The following is a 19064-nucleotide window of genomic DNA, read 5'->3' as shown; positions in this document are numbered from 1 at the left end:
GCTGAGGACAGGCCTAGTGGCTGATGTTGGGAGATACTTGAACACGGGGAAGGGCCAGGAGGGGTCAGCGAGGGGCTTGGGACACGTGCTGGCCCAGCACCCGCAGACCACAGCAGAGGGTGTGCGTCTTGCCCCGCTGGGTGCGCTGGGCACGGGGGCACCAGGGTCGCTCCTCTGCCCAAGCAGAGGCATCCAGAGCAGGGAGAGAGTGCTTTAGCGGGTGGGAAGCGGCCTCGGGGCCGAGGGACGCAGGAGAAGAGCAGGCACACGTCTGCTGGGCAGCGGTCCCTCTTTCTTCCTCTCCGTTCCCTGTGGCATCCACGCAGGGATCCAGTCACAGAAAAGATCCAGTCACCGCCTCTCCTGCTAAGCTGTGAGCCCCAGGTCCCCTCGAGGGGCACTGTGGCGGGAGGGGTGCTTTCTGGCTTTAACTGCAGGGGAGTTAGCGTGAAGGTGTGTGTCACCAGAGAGCCCCGTGCCCGCGGGTCTGCTTCTGTTGCTGCTCTGGGAGGCTCCGGGTGCTCAGCCGAACGTCCGCCTTCTCGGACACGGAAGGGACAGGAGGGGTGTAGCTTCAGCACTGACGCGTTTCTTGTAACCCTCCTGGGAGAGGTTTCTGTCTTAGCAGCGTGAGCGCCTGCCTCCGTTCCCCTCAGGGTGTTTGGTTTTCAGGGTGCGCGCGCTCTGCCTGGCCCGCACCGGGCCCGGCATCCCCCAGCTGCTCTGACCTCTCAAGGGGCTCAACCCCCATTGCTGCCCTAGGGGGCTGGGCGGGTCGTCCGCGACGCCCACGGACAAGGCTTTAGTTTGGTGGCAGCTGGTGTGAGCACGTGCTGGTGGATCATCTTTTATAGCAAATTGCCTTCAAGAATCTGGTGCAGAGGAACCGCCAGGCGGAGCAGCAGGCCAGCCGGCCGCCGCCTCCCAACTCCGTCATCCACCTGCCCTTCATCATCGTCAACACCAGCAAGAAGACTGTGATCGACTGCAGCATTTCCAATGACAAGTAGGTCCAGTGACAGGTGGGCCCCCGCCCTGAGGTCCCAGCTGAGCCTCAGGCCGGTGGAGAAGGCCACCCTCAGGGTCAGCGGCACGCCCGTCACTTCTTCGTGGAAGTATCTGACTATTCAGTAGTTTTGTGGCGTGATGAAGTTACAGATTTCCTTCTCACGACCCTGGTTTTGTGTTTACCTTGTAAAAGGGAAACGGACTCTGTCAGGTTGTTGCTAGCAGAACTGTTCACCCTCGTACAGACCGCGGCCAGGGTTCCCTGTCGGCCGGGGCGCAGGTGGGCTGCCCACGCTCAGGGGCCACCCGGGCCGCGGAGCTTTGTGATGCGTCACCGCTTCTGAGTGGGTGGGATTTGGAGGGCGCCGGATGGAGTGGGGGTGCCGAGGGAGGTTGGGCTGAGTGGGGCGTCTCCGCTTGGGGCCCTGCGCTGCGATGAACGTGGCAAGTGACTCCTTTTCTGACGGTGACTTTGTCCCCCAGGTTCGAGTATCTGTTCAACTTTGACAACACGTTTGAGATCCACGATGACATAGAGGTGCTGAAGCGCATGGGGATGGCCTGCGGGCTGGAGTCTGGAAGTTGCTCCGCCGAAGACCTGAAGATGGCGAGAAGTTTGGTGCCGAAAGCGCTGGAACCCTACGTGACAGGTCCGTTGTGTCCCGTTCCCTTGGTGGCCGCGGGGCCAGACCCCACTCTGGATGTGTGGCCCGCCTTTGCTGAGGCCGACTCTGCACTCGGCAGCCGGACTGGGGGGAGGCCGGGGGGATGGGGGCGGCCGGGGGTGGCGGGCAGGGTGCCTGTGGGGACTGTGGAGCATGGAGGCCACGATGGCATTTTGTGGGTTTGCCGGCGTAGTTTATGTGATGAAGGTGTTAAGTTAGGATTTCACCTTCCGGGTTCAAGTAGGGAGAGACTGGAATTCTCAGAGGGCGTGGCGGCTCCCCCGAGGCAGGTGGGTGGCCTGCACGGGCGGGTAACCCAGAAAAGGCTCCGAGGGGGTTGTGTGCGCCTCCTCCTGATGCGGGGCTGAGGAGGTGTCTGCTGGGGCAGCTGTGCTCTGCTTCTCTTGCCGCCCTTACCTGCTGGGATGCCTTTGTGGGGCGGTGGGCACTTTGTGGTGAGAGAGCTGCTGGGCCTGCCTCCCAGAGCCGCTGGGCCGCATTAGACCGTAGCAGCTGCCGGCAGGCGCCCCAGCCGGCGCTCCGTAGAAGCACCCGACGCTGGCCGCGCCCCTGTGCGTGCCGTCTTCCAGGCTGGGGAGTCGGGGACCTCCCGCCCGCGGCCCCACTTCCCGCTTTCCGGCACTGTCACGTAAATTAAGGACTGGGCGCCTTCTTGGGAGGATGGCCGGTGTCCTGGCAGAGAAACTGCTGGCCGGTCAGCTGTCTGGCCCGTACCCGCCTCGTGGCAGCGTGAGCCTCTCTTGTGACCTTTGCTTTGTGTTCTTGTGTTTTCAGAGATGGCTCAGGGATCAGTCGGAGGGGTGTTCGTCACGTCATCGGTTTCGACCTCGAATGGCACAAGGCTTTCTGCCAGGTGACTGCAGCTCTGGGCCGAGCGGGGCCCTGGCTCTCCTGCGGGCAGCCCCTCCTCCGGCTCCGACTGGCTCCTTGTGTGGGTGGGGGGACCCCCCAGTCTGGCCGCGGTGTCGGCGTTGGCCACTCCCAGCCAGGGCTCCTCTTGAGCTGTGCGCCCCAGAGGCCCCCCGTGGCTTGTACACTGGGTGGACAGGAGCGTCTTATGGTTTCTTCTCCCTAAAACTTCAAAGTGACACGTGACTTTTATATTTTATTTTTATTTATTTTATTTATTTATTTATTTATTTTTTTTATTTTTTTAAAGATTTTATTTATTTATTTGAGAGAGAGACCACATGAGAGGGGGGAGGGTCAGAGGGAGAAGCAGACTCCCTGCCGAGCAGGGAGCCTGATGCGGGACTCGATCCAGGGACTCCAGGATCATGGCCTGAGCCGAAGGCAGTCGCTTAACCAACTGAGCCACCCAGGCGCCCCATGACTTTTATTTTTTAAAAAGTAGCATGCGGTGCGGTGGGGCCCAGACTGCCTGAGCCCCTCTGCAGGTAGCCTGAGGGACGGGGAGTTTCTCCATCTGTGTTTCCTACTTCTGCTTAACGCACTTGAGGTGAACACACTTGAGGTCACACGGTACATAAAATTTTGTTCTTTTTTTTTTTTTAAGATTGAGCAAGAGAGAGAGCACGAGCTGGGGAGGGGGGAGTGGCAGAGGGAGAGGGAAAAGCAGATCCCCTGCGGGGCTCGATCCCAGGACCCTGGGATCATGACCTGAGCTGAAGGCAGATGCCTCACCGACTGGCCAGGCGCCCCCTCTTTTCACTTTACTTAATTTATTGTATGTATTTTTTCTGTGTTTCTGAAGTTTTATTATTTAAATCAAAACATACTAGCCTTTGACCTAGCTATCCCCCAAAGCAGAATTATATCGTCCCTGGGTATTTATCTTAGTTTTTTAAAGATTAGTGTAAGATAATTGCCATATTAAGTATTGACAAAACAATGATTTTATTAACTTTCACGTCATATTATATGTTATACACATTACCTTACCATTTCTAGATATTAATAGATGTTTAATTTCTTGAAGTAAGAGATAGATTAGTAGTCTGTAGATTCAACAAAATGCATTGATCTGCGAAAGGGTGATGCGGTGCTCTGTGGCCGTCTTGCGCTCCAGGGTTCTGTGACTTGGGTGAGGCTCCCGGCCTGCACCGTGAGATGGACTGGCCACGGGGTCGTCACTGAAGTCCTTTGTGGGGTGTCTGGCCCGGGTCAGGTTTGGGCGGAGATCAACCCAGTTTTTAACTGTAACCCTCCCGCTGTGCGTGTGTGTGGAGGTCAGTCTTTGGGATGCTGAGCACTGGTTATTCTAAGAGACAGGATTTGGGTATTGATTCGAGTTTTGGAGACTCGCATCAGGTTTATAATAAGGCAAGTAAATTCACTACCATTTCAGGAAAAAACCAGTGTAGAAACTGGCATTATTTTATGAAGGCACAATAATTTCTTGGGCAGTTAGGTGGTTCCCGCTTATAGGAAAAGATGCAATTTGAAGCAGCTTTATGGCTAAATTTTTTTTACCCTTTCTGACTTTTTTGCTGGGCTGGATTTCACAGATGTGGAGTTCCTTTGTCAAAGAGCCTAACGTTTAATAGTTTTTATTGTATGGTGTTACTAAATACTAGTAGAAAACATACGCGTAGGGTTGTGTGTAAAGAAAAGCGTTCTTGGCGCCCCAGCTCCGGCCTGTGGTAGGTGTGGGTGCCGTACACTGGGGGCTCCCCTCTGTGTTGCCCGATGAGAGCCGTGCTCGTGAGTCAGCCCACGCCCCAAACCCCCTCTTTTTCGAGTCTAGAACAGCAGTGTCTCCTGGGTAGTTCTGTCCTTCTGTGTCCTGTCATGTGGAGGCAGGCGGCTGGAGGCCTTCCAGTTGAGTAGCAGAGAGGATGCTGAGCGTGGGGCTTCTCCTGGGGTGACCCCGAACCCCTGTGTGCTTGTGGGAAGTGTCTGGCTCGAATCTGGAGGATCTCTGTTGAGCTTTAAATTCTAGACTGGTATCCCTTTAGTATCTGTTGTTTCTTAGGATACGTTTTCTTGCTGCTCAAATACTACGAAATCACAATGAGTTTTGATGACAACCATCTGAGCAGATTATACATCGGGGCGGACGTGTGCATCTTGTGGGTATGGGCTGTCACCTGCTGGTGCCCCAAGACGGTGTCTGACCCACTCTGCCAGGTGCTGGGAGGTGGCTGAACCCAGAAGCTTTTCCTCAGGATCCCGGCTTTTAGAATCTCTCTGTTCTAGGCCATGGCCTTGCCTGAGGCGCTGTTGACATTTGGGGCCAGATGACTCTCGTGCGCGCTGCCATGTGCCTTGTGAGCTGTTAGCGGCACCCTGGGGCTCAGATGCTAGTAGGCCCCCTGCAGGCGTGATGGAGATGGTTAGATGTCCCCTGTCGAGACTCCCAGGGGCACAGTGGCAGCGTAGACGGGTTCCAGACACCCGTCTGAAGACAGAGTGTAGGGCGGAGCGGCCTGCTTCCCAACAGCACCCAGCCCTGCAGCTCCGCCCCCCTGCGCCCGTGGGCTCCACCCTGCCAGCCCCACAGCCTTTCAGCAAGTGCCATTTCGCCAGACGGGAGACAGCTGTGGGGTCCTTGGCGTTGATTCGGGAGTTCAGGTTGCAGAGCAGCTGTGTGAGGCTCACCTGTCTCAGCTCAGTTTCCTGAGCTCTGCCCTGGGGCCAGAGGAGCTGAGGGTGGGGCCTGGGTGTCGTTGACATATGCATGGCACAGCATCATGCATCAGTCACACGCACACACCCAACACCTGCATGTGCATGCACAGCCACACACATACAGCAGGTGCACACGTGTGCACACACACCACAGACCCAGCACGTGCATACATGTGCACACACAACCACACACAGCAGGTGCACACATGTGCACACACACCACAGACCCAGCAGTGCATACATGTGCACACACAACCACACACACACAGCAGGTGCACACGTGTGCACACACACCACACACCCAGCAGTGCATACATGTGCACACACCACACACACACAGCAGGTGCACACATGTGCACACACACCACAGACCCAGCAGTGCATACATGTGCACACACCACACACATACAGCACGTGCACACGTGTGCACACACACCACAGACCCAGCACGTGCATACATGTGCACACACAACCACACACACACAGCAGGTGCACACGTGTGCACACACACCACAGACCCAGCACGTGCATACATGCGCACACACAACCACACACATACAGCACGTGCACACGTGTGCACACACCACAGACCCAGCACGTGCATACATGTGCACACACAACCACACAGGTGCACACGTGTGTACACACCACAGACCCAGCATGTGCATACATGTGCACACACAACCACACACATACAGCAGGTGCACACGTGTGCACACAGCACAGACCCAGCAGTGCATACATGTGCACACACCACTACACACAGCAGGTGCACACGTGTGCACAGACACCACAGACCCAGCACGTGCATACATGTGCACACACAACCACACACAGCAGGTACACACGTGTGCACACACACAGACCCAGCACGTGCATACATGTGCACACACAACCACACACATACAGCAGGTACACACGTGTGCACACACACAGACCCAGCACGTGCATACATGTGCACACACAACCGCACACATACAGCAGGTGCACACGTGTGCACACAGCACAGACCCAGCAGTGCATACATGTGCACACACCACACACATACAGCAGGTGCACACGTGTGCACACACACCACAGACCCAGCACGTGCATACATGTGCACACACCACACACACACAGCAGGTGCACACGTGTGCACACACACCACAGACCCAGCACGTGCATACATGTGCACACACAACCACACACATACAGCAGGTGCACACGTGTGCACACACACAGACCCAGCACGTGCGTACAAGTGCACACACCACACACATATAGCAGGTACACACGTGTGCACACACAGCACAGACCAGCAGTGCATACATGTGCACACACACAACCACACATACACAGCATGTGCATGCAACTGTGCATGCACAACCACACACAACATGTGCATACACATGCATACGCACCTCGCTGGGCACCTTCCATGCACTGCTATCTGGGGAGCCTTGCTTTGGAGGGTCCTCTGTCCTTTCCTGGGGCCCCTTTTCCTAACCTGTTCCCCCTCCCTTGGAGATCAAGGGCATCCCAAGTACAAGGCCTGGAAGAAGGAGCTGTGGTTTTGCAGCTTGAGCACGTGGGGTTGTGTGTGTGACGTAGTCCCCGACCCCGTGGCTGCTGGTGTTGCCTTGTTTCAGTTCTGTGTCGTGGAGGCTGGGCTCAGGCGGAGTGCTGGGGTCGCTGGTGCAGGCGTGGGGCTCCCCACTCTGCCTGACCGCCCTGTCTCGCCTCGTCCTCACAGTGACCTGACCAATGGTGCAGACGGCATGCTGGCCACGAGCTCCAGTGGGTCCCAGTACAGTGGCTCCCGGGTGGAGACCCCCGTGTCCTACGTCGGGGAGGACGAGGAGGAGGACGACGACTTCAATGAGAACGAGGAGGAGGACTGACGCCCGCCCGCGGCCCGCCCTCGCGGTCTGCTTCGGGAGAGACTGCTTCTGCCGTGGCCGTCTGTTTCCTTTCGGCCTCCTTCCCGGGCACTGGCCGTGAGCTGTGGCCCGGCCGTGCGTGCGGCTCCAGCCAGCAGGCGAGGGCTGTGTTCCGCGGGGTCTCGGGTGAGCTGTGGTGCGCTTCCACGTCAGCGGCGACACAGGGCCTTTCTTCACTGTCTGGGATTTTGTTTTCACGTCTGTTTCTCGTTCAGAGTTCACTTTGCTCCTTCCTTGCTGAGCGCGCCGGAGCAGGGGCGCTCCGTCCCTGTCGCCCGAGTGCCACGCTGGGTTGTGCGCCTGGGCGCCGCGTGTCCGCCGCGTGTCGGGAGTGGTGCAGCTGCTGGGGGCGAGCGGCCCCCTCCCGATGCCGTCGCATCTCGGGGCGTCCGGGGCCCGGCGAGCGGCGGGCTCTGCTCTTCAGCGTCCAGTGCCATTAACTGTATCGTGACTTTATTTTCCCTTAAATTATATTGACTGTGTGATTCCATCGAGTTTATACTTCTTTTTTCTCTATGTTGCAGCAGATTGCGAAGTTCTTTGTTTTTGTTTTGTTTGGTCAAATTTCCTGCCGTGCCGGTGCAGCTGTGAGAGCGGTGGAAGGCTCGGGCGCGCGTGCTCGTGGAGGTCCGCCTGATTTCTCACAGGCGGGCGTGGACTCTTGTGTCCGTGTTTACAGGCCCACACGTCTGTCATCTGAGGACACGAATGGAAACAAACGTCGTCTTTGTTTCGTGAGCATCTTCTTGTAATCTATGATGAAGTTGACATTAAATAGAGAGAATGTTCTAACAGTTTTTTAACTCAGAATTTGTCAATCATTTTTAATAGTTCTTTTTTTATAAAAAGAAAAAGGAATTTCAGGACAGGCAGTAGTCCCTTTTAAAATTTATTCACAAAGAACCATTAACCGCACAGTTGCTGTCAGCTGCCTGTTCTAAACAATAGTCTTTTTATTGAAACACAAATAAACTTTTCTGTAATATTTTATGGAATATAAAGAGACTTTAATTGTTTGACTTGTTTAACTTGGCACTGTTAGTTTTTATTAATAAAACGCGCATGAGCATTTTAAACAAGCTCTGTGTTCCTCTAATTCAGGATTCTTGTCCACAAGTTACTTTATCTTCTGTGTCAGTCTTGCTTCTCGCTGAGCGAGGGGTGGTTGCCAGGCCAGAGGGGGGCCCAGTGGACACGCTGAAGTGCTCCTGCCCTTCCGTGCCCGCCCTGCGGACAGCGGCCCCCGCCTTCCTCCTGAGTCCTGGGGTTGAGACTGATTCCGGGGGTTTGACTTTCAGGAGTAAGGTTGTAAGGTAAGAAAGGACAGCACAGTGTCGTACAAACGTGGGAGACAGTAGGCCTCGGAGGGGTGTCCGCCGTGCCGTGGAGAAGTGACGGCTGGTCCTTTCTTGCCACTCGTGACTCACTGTCCTTAGGGCAGCAGGAACTGGAGGGTGGGGGGCCGGCGATGGCGGCCGGCGAGTTCTGCTGCTCACTGGCCGCTGTGTGCCCACAGGCCTGAGGCGGCCTCCCTGCAGGACCCGTTGAGGTGACGCGGGTGGGCAGCTGGCTCCCGGCGGCGTGACTCTGCCTATCCTCGGGGGTCTGAGGTTTCCCACCCTCAGCTGCATGTCGCTCTGCGGGCGGCAACGTGTGCTGGTGCTTGTGTGGGATCAGGTCACCAGGTCGCACGGTGGCCGGGCTGGAGGGGACGCTCCGGGAGAGCAGGTTTGTTTGATCAGAATGCTCTCGTTCTGGGATTTTGCACAGGGGCTGGAGTGATCTGCCCGTCCGTCCCTGGGTGTTGGAGGGCGGGCTCGTATCTGTGGCTTCCTCTGGGGCTTGGACCCCACCCCATGCGTGACGCCCTCACGCCTCACCCGCTCACCTCCTGCGGCTGCGCGAGTTCTCGGGGGCAGCCCCGCTCCAGCCTCGTCTGAATTTCCTGACGGGGGTGTGAAACTTTCAGAAGATTTTTAAAGAGAAAGTGATTTTGTTGTTATATTTTCCCTTTATCAGAAAAGACGTGATTGTTTTACATAGAATAAGAATGACTTTAATGTTTTATTTTTACAGTTTAGGAATTCCATTCTTATAAGAGCAAACCTTCAGAATGCCCCTTCTCGTAAGTCCGTGTTCCCTGAGAGCGTGAGCAGTCTTCACGTTGACGTGGGTACCGGGAGTTCATCGATGTTAGAAAAACGAAGGTATGGTGAGGAATGTGAAGTCGGCCTGGAACGATCTTTAGGGTCTTGTTAGTCGGGTCGCTGCTGCCTCGGGGTTATCACGTTGGCCCAGCGTCGTTATCCTAGCTACAGATTCGGGGTCAAAGAGCAGAAAGGATTTAGTGAGAGGCCGCTGACTCTGCGCTAAGCGCTGGGGGCACAGGTTCCTGCCTGCCGTTCCCGGGCTGGCCGCAGAGCGTCGCGAGGTCTGGTGGGGAGCAACGGCAGCTGGGTCTGCGGTCGGCGGGGCCCGCGGGGCAGGCCGGCCCCCCGTCTACTGCTGAATATTGAGCTTGAACTCCACTTTCCCTTCGAAGGGGTCGTGGGGGTTGTCGAACGTCACGTGGTCTGCCAGGATCTTGCACACGATGAGAACTTCTGTGTTTCTGGGGACATTGAGAAGCTTCGCGGCGACCAGAGGGTTGTGGTAGTGGGGCTGGGGCACGTGTGAGAAGACGGGGGGAGGAGAGCGTCAGAGACTGCGCGGCCGGGACCAGTTGGCCGGCTCGGAGACGGTCAGCCCGCCTGCCCGGCCCACCCACAGCTGTCGTGCACACGCTTGACCGCGTGTGGGCGCTCCCTCTCTCCGTGAGGAACGAGGAGAGCCGGTCTGGGGTAGGGAGATAGCACCAGTGACAAATTCGAGTTCAAATTATATTTGATGAAAATTAGTATAAAAACAGGAAAAACAGAGATTTGGAGGATGTGCTTTAAAATGGGTGTATGGTTGTCTGAAAGGATTTGGGAAACTCTGGGAAAGTGAAAGCATTGGGCTTGATATTTGTGTTTTGCAGGAGAGCTGTGTGTTTTCAGGTAGGGAAACACCCAGAGGGCTACACAGTCACCGTCGTGTCATCTGTGTAACTGAAATGTTGAGGGCTTTCCTTTTGGCAGTCATTGCTAAATTTGAGACGATTCTGCGGCTGGGGAACGAGAAGCAAACCTACCTGCGCTTTCTTCCCATAGTAGGGGAAGTAGTGGAGGCTGAAGGTGCCGTTGGGCGGGTAGTACTCCACCTGCAGGGGCCGGGCATCCTTGTGCTGGTCCTGGGGGCGAGTGGGGAGACCATGGCGTGCGTGAGGCGGCGTCTGGGAGCGCGGGCGCGTGTCTGTGCGTGTCTGCCTGTGTCCGCACGTGTGCGGATTGCCCCGTGGATAGCTGGGGCTTGTCCGAGCACAGATGGGGGGCCCTTTGTGTCTGTTAAAGGCTCAAGTCAGCCCACACGTGCAGTCGAGCGACTGCAGAAGGACACAGAACGAGGCAGAGCCTCACCCCATGGCGAGGCGGGCTCTGGGGGGTGGGCGCTGCTGCTAACAGCAGGGAGCCTTCGGTCCGGAAAACAAGCGTTAGAAAATAGGCCACGAAGACACACTTGATTTTTAGGTGTTATGATTTAAAACTGGTTTTGAGAAATTAATGCCAACTCTTAGCAGGTTTTTCCAAATTGCCACCAAATACTTGGAAGGGTGTTAGTGATACACTGTCCCCGATGCTCCTCGAAGCAAAACAGTGAAAAGATAACAGTTTTTCTTCCTAGGTTTTTGCTCCCTGCGGTGAAGCTGCTCTAAGTGACGGTTCATGTGGCCGTGAGGGGAACTTAGGGGAGAGCAGCTGTGGTGTGGCCGTGCACTCACCAGGAAGGCGCAGTCCACTCCGGGCGCTGTGCTGTTGCTGGGGAGGAAGTTCACGATCTGCAAGGAGAGGGCGTCCTGGTAGCTCTCCCCTCGGCTGCGTGCGTGAGCGGCCCGTCCAAGCTGGGGGTCCGGCCGGCAGCTCCTTCAGAGCCAGAGCCCCGCCCCACATGGTCTTGGCTGCCGGCACGTGGCAGGGCTGGACGGGGAGGCTCCGAGCCGTGGCTGCCCCTCTCTGGCGCTCCGCGGTGCCCACCTCGCTGCTCCCACGTCACGCTCTGTTGGCCTCCTGGGTCCCGGCCCTGGTGTGTGCCTGCTTGTGCCTGGCACCCTCCCCACACACCTGCCCTGGTGTGCACGGCTCCCCCCTGCCAGGCAGTGTCGAGACCCCGCGGGGACCCAGGAGTGTGTGCCATTCACAGATGTGTGGCTTCCCTAGGCTCTCGGGAAGGAAGCTTCTTAGTGCTGCATGCCTGCTGGCCAACACGGAGCAGAGATCCCCCTAGCCTCTTGCCCTCCTTGGCCTCCAGTGGGATGTCCCCCTGCCCCGCACCCCAAGGCTGGATGGACCATGCCCTCCTGTGGTTTGCTTGCACTGGCCTGTTCAGTCTCCTTCGTGCCCGGCAGAGGGTCCCTGGCCCAGAGTGAGAACCTCTGCTTGGGATGCTTCCCAGCTGTCCTCGTGGCACCTGACACAGCCCGGCTGCTGTCAAGCTTTTGTGTGCACATGGCCGCCCTGAGCAGCCCGGACTGTGCTGCTCTGTGTCCAGGTGCCGCAGAGCATGACGTCGGGGCTGTGTCTGAGCTGTGCTCAGGTTGTATTTGGGGAGAGGTCAGCTCCTGAGCCAACATGACAGGTGCATCCTACCCTAGGAGGGGCTGCGGTGTGTGTCCCAGCCCTGCCAGCCCGGACCCCTGCACAGGGATGCATGGGGTCACACGAGGACCAGGCACCCTGGCCCCTGCAGGCCACGGTGGGGTCAGGGGTCTGCAGCTCCTCTGCACTCACCCTGTTCATCTTAATGATAAAGCATGGCTTTCCTTCCGCGAAGCCGAAGTTGGGGTCCGTCAGGCCTGAGCAGTTTTGCAGCATGTTTGCCGTGAACTTGCAGGAGAACTTGGTGTGGTTTGGGGCCCGGAAGCTTTCCTGGAAGAAGTACTTCTCGGAGGTGCAGTTGATGCTCTCCGCCTGGGACGCTGGCGAGTAGCCTGCCGGGACAGACTGCCTGTGGGTGCCGACCTCCAGCCACAGCCACCGGGGGCTGGCGGAGGGCGGCGAAGCCCACGGCCCTCCACGAAATTGTCTTAGGAGGAGAGGAAGAGGCGGGAAGCGTGTTAAATGTCACCTGCCAAGAAGTCATGGAGTGTGTGCACGAGGCCCACCCAGGTCCTGTTGTCAGAGACGTTGTAGGAGATGTCCAGGCCTTTGTCCCCGTAGACATCCGGCCTCAAGGTCACCCCTGGAGAGAGAGCACGACACATCTCATTCTGTTTCCCCCAGAGTGTTGGCCACATCCCAGCTGCTTGCTATGGAGGTGGGCCGCGTGCAGGGCTGGCCCGGCCCAGCGGCCAAGCGTGGGGTGCTGCGGTCCCTCCTGGGCCTGGGTCCTCGAGGGCCCCTGGGCGGGAGGCTGTGGCCAGTGTTCTCTGTAGCACTAGCTCAGCGGGGACCCCCCACCCGGGAGCCGCACCGGCAGCCAGTCGGGACCGCGCGGCTAAATGAAGTTGTGTTTGAATGCATATCTGAAAACTCTTTACTGGTGTTGGTCAAGTCTGAAAGCAATCGGACAACGTGTTAATTGTACAAGAAAAGACGCACTCGTGTGGAGTCAGAACAGCTGCATGTCTGGTGGGCGTCCTCACTTCTGTTCACACAAAGATGCACAAACCTGTGTCATCAATTAGATAAATGGAATCCTACCACTCAGGTCCTACTTGACTTGATTCTTCTGTTTTCTTTTTCTTTTTCTTTTTTTTTTTAAGATTTTATTCATTTATTTGACAGAGACACAGTGAGAGAGGGAACACAAGCAGGGGGAGTGGGAGAGAGAGAAGCAGGCTTCCCACTGAGCAGGGAGCCCGATGCGGGGCTCGATCCCAGGACCCCGGGATCATGACCTGGGCCAAAGGCAGACACTTAACGACTGAGCCACCCAGGGGCCCCTCATTCTTCCGTTTTCCAATGCCGTTGTCATCAAGCACATCATCGTCACGCTGACTCACCTCCTTCCGTCCACAAATACCGTTGTGTTTTGCCGTGTGAATGTTCCACAGTTTACGAAGCCAGACCCGTTGATGTGACTTTTTAAATAAGTGAGCTCGTGTTCTCTTGTTTCATGGATGCTGTGGAAGTCACAGCTGTATGTGGTTTAAAAATAAAGACCTCGAGGGGATTTGGCCCAGGGGAGAAAGTGGGTACCCGTCACGAGTGTCCACTCCGTGTGTGTTCTACAGCCGCTTCCCGTGGTCTCAGGGCTTGCTCAAACGCGTCAGTGGCGGCTGTCGCCATCTCCCGGCCTCCCCTGCCCCTTCCACCCACTGGGTTGTGGACAGATTATAGGGTGGCTGCATCCTGAGATTTGTAACGGACTGTGTTCTGCTCTGAAACTACATTGAAACCTCCATGGCTATCTGTTGGTTGGCTCTAAAAATGACACCCAGTAAAGCACTTGGGTGTTGTGATCACTGATCAGGGTGTTCACTGAAGACCCCGGCAGAAGAGCTGGACCTGCCTGAGGGAGCACACCCACCCTGGCTCCAGTGTTTGAGCCCACCGTCTCTTAGAGACTTGCATTTTCCTTTCCTCTCCTGGGGAAATGCGGGGACTGCTGTTGGGCATTTCTGCGGTTATTGCTTCCTTAGAAAGTATTAAGGACGTGTGGGTGATAAACGTTCTGAGTAACCGTGCCGGAGAGTGTGTTTTCCTCCCTGATTCTCTGTCCCTTCCTTCACCCCAGCTCCCTCCTGCCCTTGTTTGGTTTGTGCAGGCAGCTGGGGTAAGCCACCGTCCCCAGGACCTAGGAGGTGCCACCTCTCCGTCTCAGGCCCTGGAGTCCTGCTGTCACCAGTGACCTCTCCTCTCGGTGCCGACTCACGGGAGTGGGCGCTCAGCCTCAAACGGGACGAGAGACAAGCTGCTCTTAGAGAAAACTGTGCTCTGAGAACGTGTGGTTATGGAAGTGATCCTCCCACAGTGCTCAGGGATGTCCAGTGGAAAGCAGAAGCCCTTTCCTTCCCACAGACCCTCTGTTCCTCATCTCCCTGCTGTCTCATACATCCTCCCAGACGTGTTCTCTGTGTGTTTGTCAGCATATAAAGTCAGTGAGGTAAAGACTGGCTCTATTACTAAATCTGTTTTAATAATTAAGACTAACCCTAAGTCAGACCATAATCTGGGGCCACCGTCCTCAAAAGAGGGTGAGGGGTTGTCCACACCTGGTGTGCCCCTTCAGGACCCTCGGGCCGCCAGCGGGAATGGCCCCTCAGGCTGCCTCTCTGGGCTTTGTTCTGCAGGGACCCGGCATTGCCCTGACGCATGGGGTCCTGGTGTCCAGGCGCGAGCCACCGGCCCCGTTACCTGGCGACTTCAGCTGGTCTTGGTAGTCGGGCGTGTAGGGGTCGAGCGTACACATCAGCGTGTAAATGCACAGAGCGAAGACTCCGGTCATCACCACGTAGAAAGCCGCGTAGTACAGGCTGATCCACACTGTGGGGAGAGGCAGGTGAGACGCAGCTGACCTGCGGGACCCCGCGCAAGACTCACTGTTTCACCGTCTTAGGGAGGGACTCGGTGGTGTTTACAGAATGCAACCATCACTTCTGTCAAGTTCCAGAATGTTCTCATCACCCAAGAGATGCTCCATACCCCTTAACTTAGAAGTCTGTAAAAATCATAAGTTTTAGGAACATAGCTTTAAAAATGCTCTTCTCAAATCTAGGGCTGAACCTTTGGGGCTGCCCCTCAGATGTTCCCATTTTGTAGGCATCTGCTGTCAGTGGTGATTAGAGCCGAAATGGGCTTTTGGGGTCATCTGGTGAGGGAGGTGTGGCCTGGCCAGAAGCCCTGGCAGGGCCTGGGTCCTGGGCGCCTGGACTGCTGGTGGGTGGTCCTGTGCATGTCCTCAGAGTGGCGCCTCCCTGCTGTCACCGCCGTCCCCCACTGTCCCTGCCGTCCCCGCCGCCCCCCCACCCCCCGTCCCTCGCCGTCCCCACCGTCCCCCTGTCCTTGCCGTCCCCGCCGTCCCTGCTGTCTCCCGCTGCCCCCGCCGTCCCCCGCCGTCCCCCACCGTCCCTGCTGTCCCCTGCTGTCCCCTGCTGCCCCCTCTGCCCCCACTGTCCTCGCCATCCCCGCCGTCCCTGTCCCCCGCTGCCCCCGCCGTCCCCGCTGTCTCTGCTGTCCCCCGCTGCCCTCACCATCCCCCACTGCCCCCTCTTCCCCTGCCGTCCCCTGCCGTCCCCCACCGGGCACGTACCCCACCGGGACAGTGTGCGGCCCAGCATCTGCCCCGTGTCCGGGTTCCAGCAATAGTGCTGGAATTCCTCCATCCGCTGGCTGCATGACTTTTTCTCCTGCAGCGCTGCCATCCTGCAGAATGGGGGTGCTGCCCACAGCCAGCCCAAGAGGAGAAGGGTGGCCTCTGGGTTTTATAGTCTCCTCCCCTGGAGGTCAGAGGCCCTGTGGAGACAGGCTCCAGGGAAAGCACCAAGGCGTTGTTGATCACACCTTGCTATCCAAACAGCGGCTATCAGATGCCTCCCCCCTTGTCGCCTCCCTCCCCTCCGCTCGGGCTGCCCTTGGCCGTGTCCTTGTCTGTCCTGATACCGAGCAAGGAGGACTTTGGTGCAGGAGCAGCAGTTCCTCAGCTCTGCTCCTTTCACTTCCGTCAGGGGCAAAGATGTGAGGAGTGCAGGGTGGGTCCGACCCTGGCACGGTGCCCGAGATGGTCCTGGTCTGAGCTGATGGGGGCGGCGGCCCAGGGGGCTCCTGCCACTCTCGTTCCTGCCGGTTATCACTTGCTGGGGAACACGTCTGACAGTGAAGACAGGGCCACATGCTAAAGGGGCCAGAGGCTCTGTTCTAGACGAGAGGGTTCAGAGGGTTCCCATCTTCACCTCGCATCACTTCTGATGCTTAGTGGAGGTGATGGTGCTGTCCTCTGAGATCTGTTGTTGGGGTGTGCCTGGGGCCCTTTATGACTGCTTTGTGTCTATGAGGAACTCACGTACAGTCTAGAGGTACTTTCTAAAAATTGAAAGCACGCCAGTCCCTGGCATCTTGCTGACATGCAGTTCTGACCCAGTGGAGAGCCACTGGGCCCAGGGGCTCCTGGTGACCTGTGCGGGTGGCTTTAGGACCCCAGCAGTGTCCAGGCGGGGCACGCTTGGCCTGGCAGCACCTCCGCGTCTGCTGGGTGCCTTGGATTCTCTGACACCTGTCCCGCCACCACGTTTCTAAGGGAGCTGACCTGCCAGACGGCCTGAGTGCCCAGATAGCTGTAAGCCCTGCAGACCATCTTTTTTTTTTTTTTCTTTAAGATTTTATTTATTTGCGAGAGAGAGAATGAGAGACAGAGAACATGAGAGGGAGGAGGGTCAGAGGGAGAAGCAGACCCCCTGCCGAGCAGGGAGCCTGATGTGGGACTTGATCCCGGGACTCCAGGATCATGACCTGAGCCGAAGGCAGTCGCTTAACCAACTGAGCCCCCCAGGCGCCCCAACCCTGCAGACCATCTTGATGCGTGGCCAGAACCAAGAGACCTTGGCAGTGTATGTAGCGGGCCCGTGAAGAAGAATAATGAAAAATGCTCTTGTAATTGTTCTGCCTTATTTTCTTTAGGATGATTTAGAGTTTTTTAGCAAAACAAGCACCCGGAGATTCAGAGGGAATAGCATCATTTTAGCTTGGACTCATAACTTTTTAATGAACCAATTCTGTGTGTTTTCCGCAACACTGTTTTCATTCACAACTTTGGAATTTTAGGTCAGTAAGACACAGAGGGGCATTAGGCTGCAGTCTAATTGCCCACAGTCTGGGCCTTGGACCCCAATTGCTGGGGCCTGAAGATACAGTGCAGCAAATGTTGCTCGCAGAATAAATGCCCTCATCTGGAAGGTGTAGACACACCCTTGAAATGAGTAAGACATGAATTCTTTCTAGAAGTCATTGAATGAGATCTTCCACATTCAGTGGAAGCACATGAAAGTATGTGCTGAACTGCACATGTTATCAGAATGACCTCTGGATGTGTGCCTGTGGGGGGAGAGGCAGGGAGAGAGCAGCCTCCTGCACACCGTGCTCTGAGCATGTAGGACAGGTACCCCATAAAGAGCAGGCTCCAGCAATGTGGGGAGCCCAGACTTCTCCCCCACCTGGCAGTAATGAGGTGGGGCCCACCCCCTTCTGCTGCTGGAGTAGAGTCAGAGAAGGCCAGCTAAAACCAAAGGATTATATAATAGGAAAATTTCCAGGTTTCAACTGATAATCATGCGTCAGACCAAAAACCTGGAAGATTTCAAAGTGAATTAAGACAATCAATAGATGCCGATACCAAGGTGACAGGGATGTTGGAATCAGAGATTTTAAGGCAGTTATGATAAAAATGCTTGAGTGAGCAATTATAAACATGCTTGAAACATGAAAAAAGTCTCAACAAAGAGAAAGTTAAAGAACCAATGGAGATTTTAAGTTCAAAAAATATAGTGAAAATAGCTCAGCAAATGGATTCAACTGTACAAGCGAGGGGATAGAGAAAAGAATCAGTGACACGGAGAAAAAATAATAGACCTGATCTGAACAGTAGGAAGTAGATTCAGAAAAACATGTGCAGTGCCTCAGGGATCTGGGGGACTGTAATGAAGATGTGACATCCGTGTTGTCAGGACTCTGGAAGGAGAGAAGAAGGAGGGCAGGGCTGGAAACTCCCCAAACTTGGCAAAAGACACAAACCTGCAAGTTCAAGAAGCTGATTGAAACCCAAATAGGATAACTTCCAAAATCCAAGATGCATCATCATTAAACTTTTGAAAATTGAAAACATACACACACACAAAATCTAGAAAGCAGCCAGAGAAAAACCATTTGAATTACAGAAGATTATTCATCAGAAACCAGAGATCAGAAGAAAGCTGCAGAGTATATTTAAATGCTAAAAGAAGAGACTGGTGACCCAGATCCTCAATCCAGCACAAATATCCTTCAGGAACGAAGGGGGTCCCAACATTCTCAAATGAAGGAAAAGGAAAGGAAGATAATTTGTCACCCATAGACTTATCCTAAAAGGATGGCTAAAGGAAGTGTTCAAAACAGAAAGACAATGTTAAAAGAAGGAATATTGGAGGATCAGGAAAGAAAGAATATGGTAAGCAAAATATGGGTAAATACTATAAGCTTCCTTCTTGAATTTTCTAAATTATGTTTGATGGTTGAAGCAAAAACCATAACATTGCCTGATACTCTAAATGTATATAAATGAAATAATGTAATTATATTATAAACAGGAAAGGATAAAAGGAGGTGATATTTCTGCACTTCACTTGAACTGATAAAATGATAGCAATAGGGGGCACCTGGATGGCTCAGTCAGTTGAGTGTGTGACTCTTGGTTTCAGCTCAGGTCATAATCTCATGGGTCATCTGATCGAGCCCCACATAGGGCTCAGTGCTCCATGGTGAGTCTGCCTGATGATTCTCTCCCTCTGTCCTCCCCCCTACTCGTGTGCACACACTCTCAAATAAATAAACCTTTAAAAAGATGATAGCAGTAGAATTTGATAGGTCATGTATATATGATACCAATAGCAACCAATAAAAATCTGCATAGATACACTCAAAAATACTATAGATAAATCAAAATTGGATTCCAAAAAATGTTCAAGTAACCCACAGGAAAAATGGAAAAAGAAAACAAATGAAAAACAAAAATGGCAGACTTGAGCAACAATAACATTAAATATAAATGCTATAAATACACCAATCAAAAAACTGACAGTGGATTTAAAAAC

At 55.1% G+C, this 19064-nt stretch overlaps 2 protein-coding genes across 2 annotated transcripts in view; one reads left to right on the top strand and one right to left on the bottom strand.

Moving 5' to 3' along the window:
• Window positions 1-8286, top strand: part of TFDP1 (transcription factor Dp-1) — a 47311-nt gene extending 39025 nt beyond the window's left edge. Inside the window, exons 8-11 of the mRNA XM_032402561.1 lie at window positions 855-1006; window positions 1492-1658; window positions 2469-2547; window positions 7021-8286. Coding sequence (XP_032258452.1) covers window positions 855-1006; window positions 1492-1658; window positions 2469-2547; window positions 7021-7168 — 546 coding nt within the window. The 3' untranslated portion in view covers window positions 7169-8286. The remainder of the gene's footprint in view (window positions 1-854; window positions 1007-1491; window positions 1659-2468; window positions 2548-7020) is intronic.
• A 944-nt stretch (window positions 8287-9230) lies between these two features.
• ATP4B (ATPase H+/K+ transporting subunit beta) lies at window positions 9231-15648 on the bottom strand. Its single transcript, XM_032402560.1, has 7 exons — window positions 15536-15648; window positions 14641-14769; window positions 12410-12523; window positions 12073-12272; window positions 11067-11123; window positions 10380-10478; window positions 9231-9868 (listed from the first exon to the last, which is right to left on the bottom strand). Exons 1-7 carry the CDS (start codon window positions 15645-15647, stop codon window positions 9707-9709), a joined length of 873 nt encoding a protein of 290 aa, XP_032258451.1. The 5' UTR covers window position 15648; the 3' UTR covers window positions 9231-9706.
• Between the last annotated feature and the right edge of the window lie 3416 nt (window positions 15649-19064).

Source organism: Phoca vitulina, unplaced genomic scaffold, assembly GCF_004348235.1.
Source record: "Phoca vitulina isolate PV1807 unplaced genomic scaffold, GSC_HSeal_1.0 scaffold5, whole genome shotgun sequence".
NCBI lineage: Eukaryota > Metazoa > Chordata > Mammalia > Carnivora > Phocidae > Phoca > Phoca vitulina.
The sequence above is the reverse complement of the archived record's forward strand: the minus strand, read 5'-3'. Positions and strand labels throughout refer to the sequence as shown.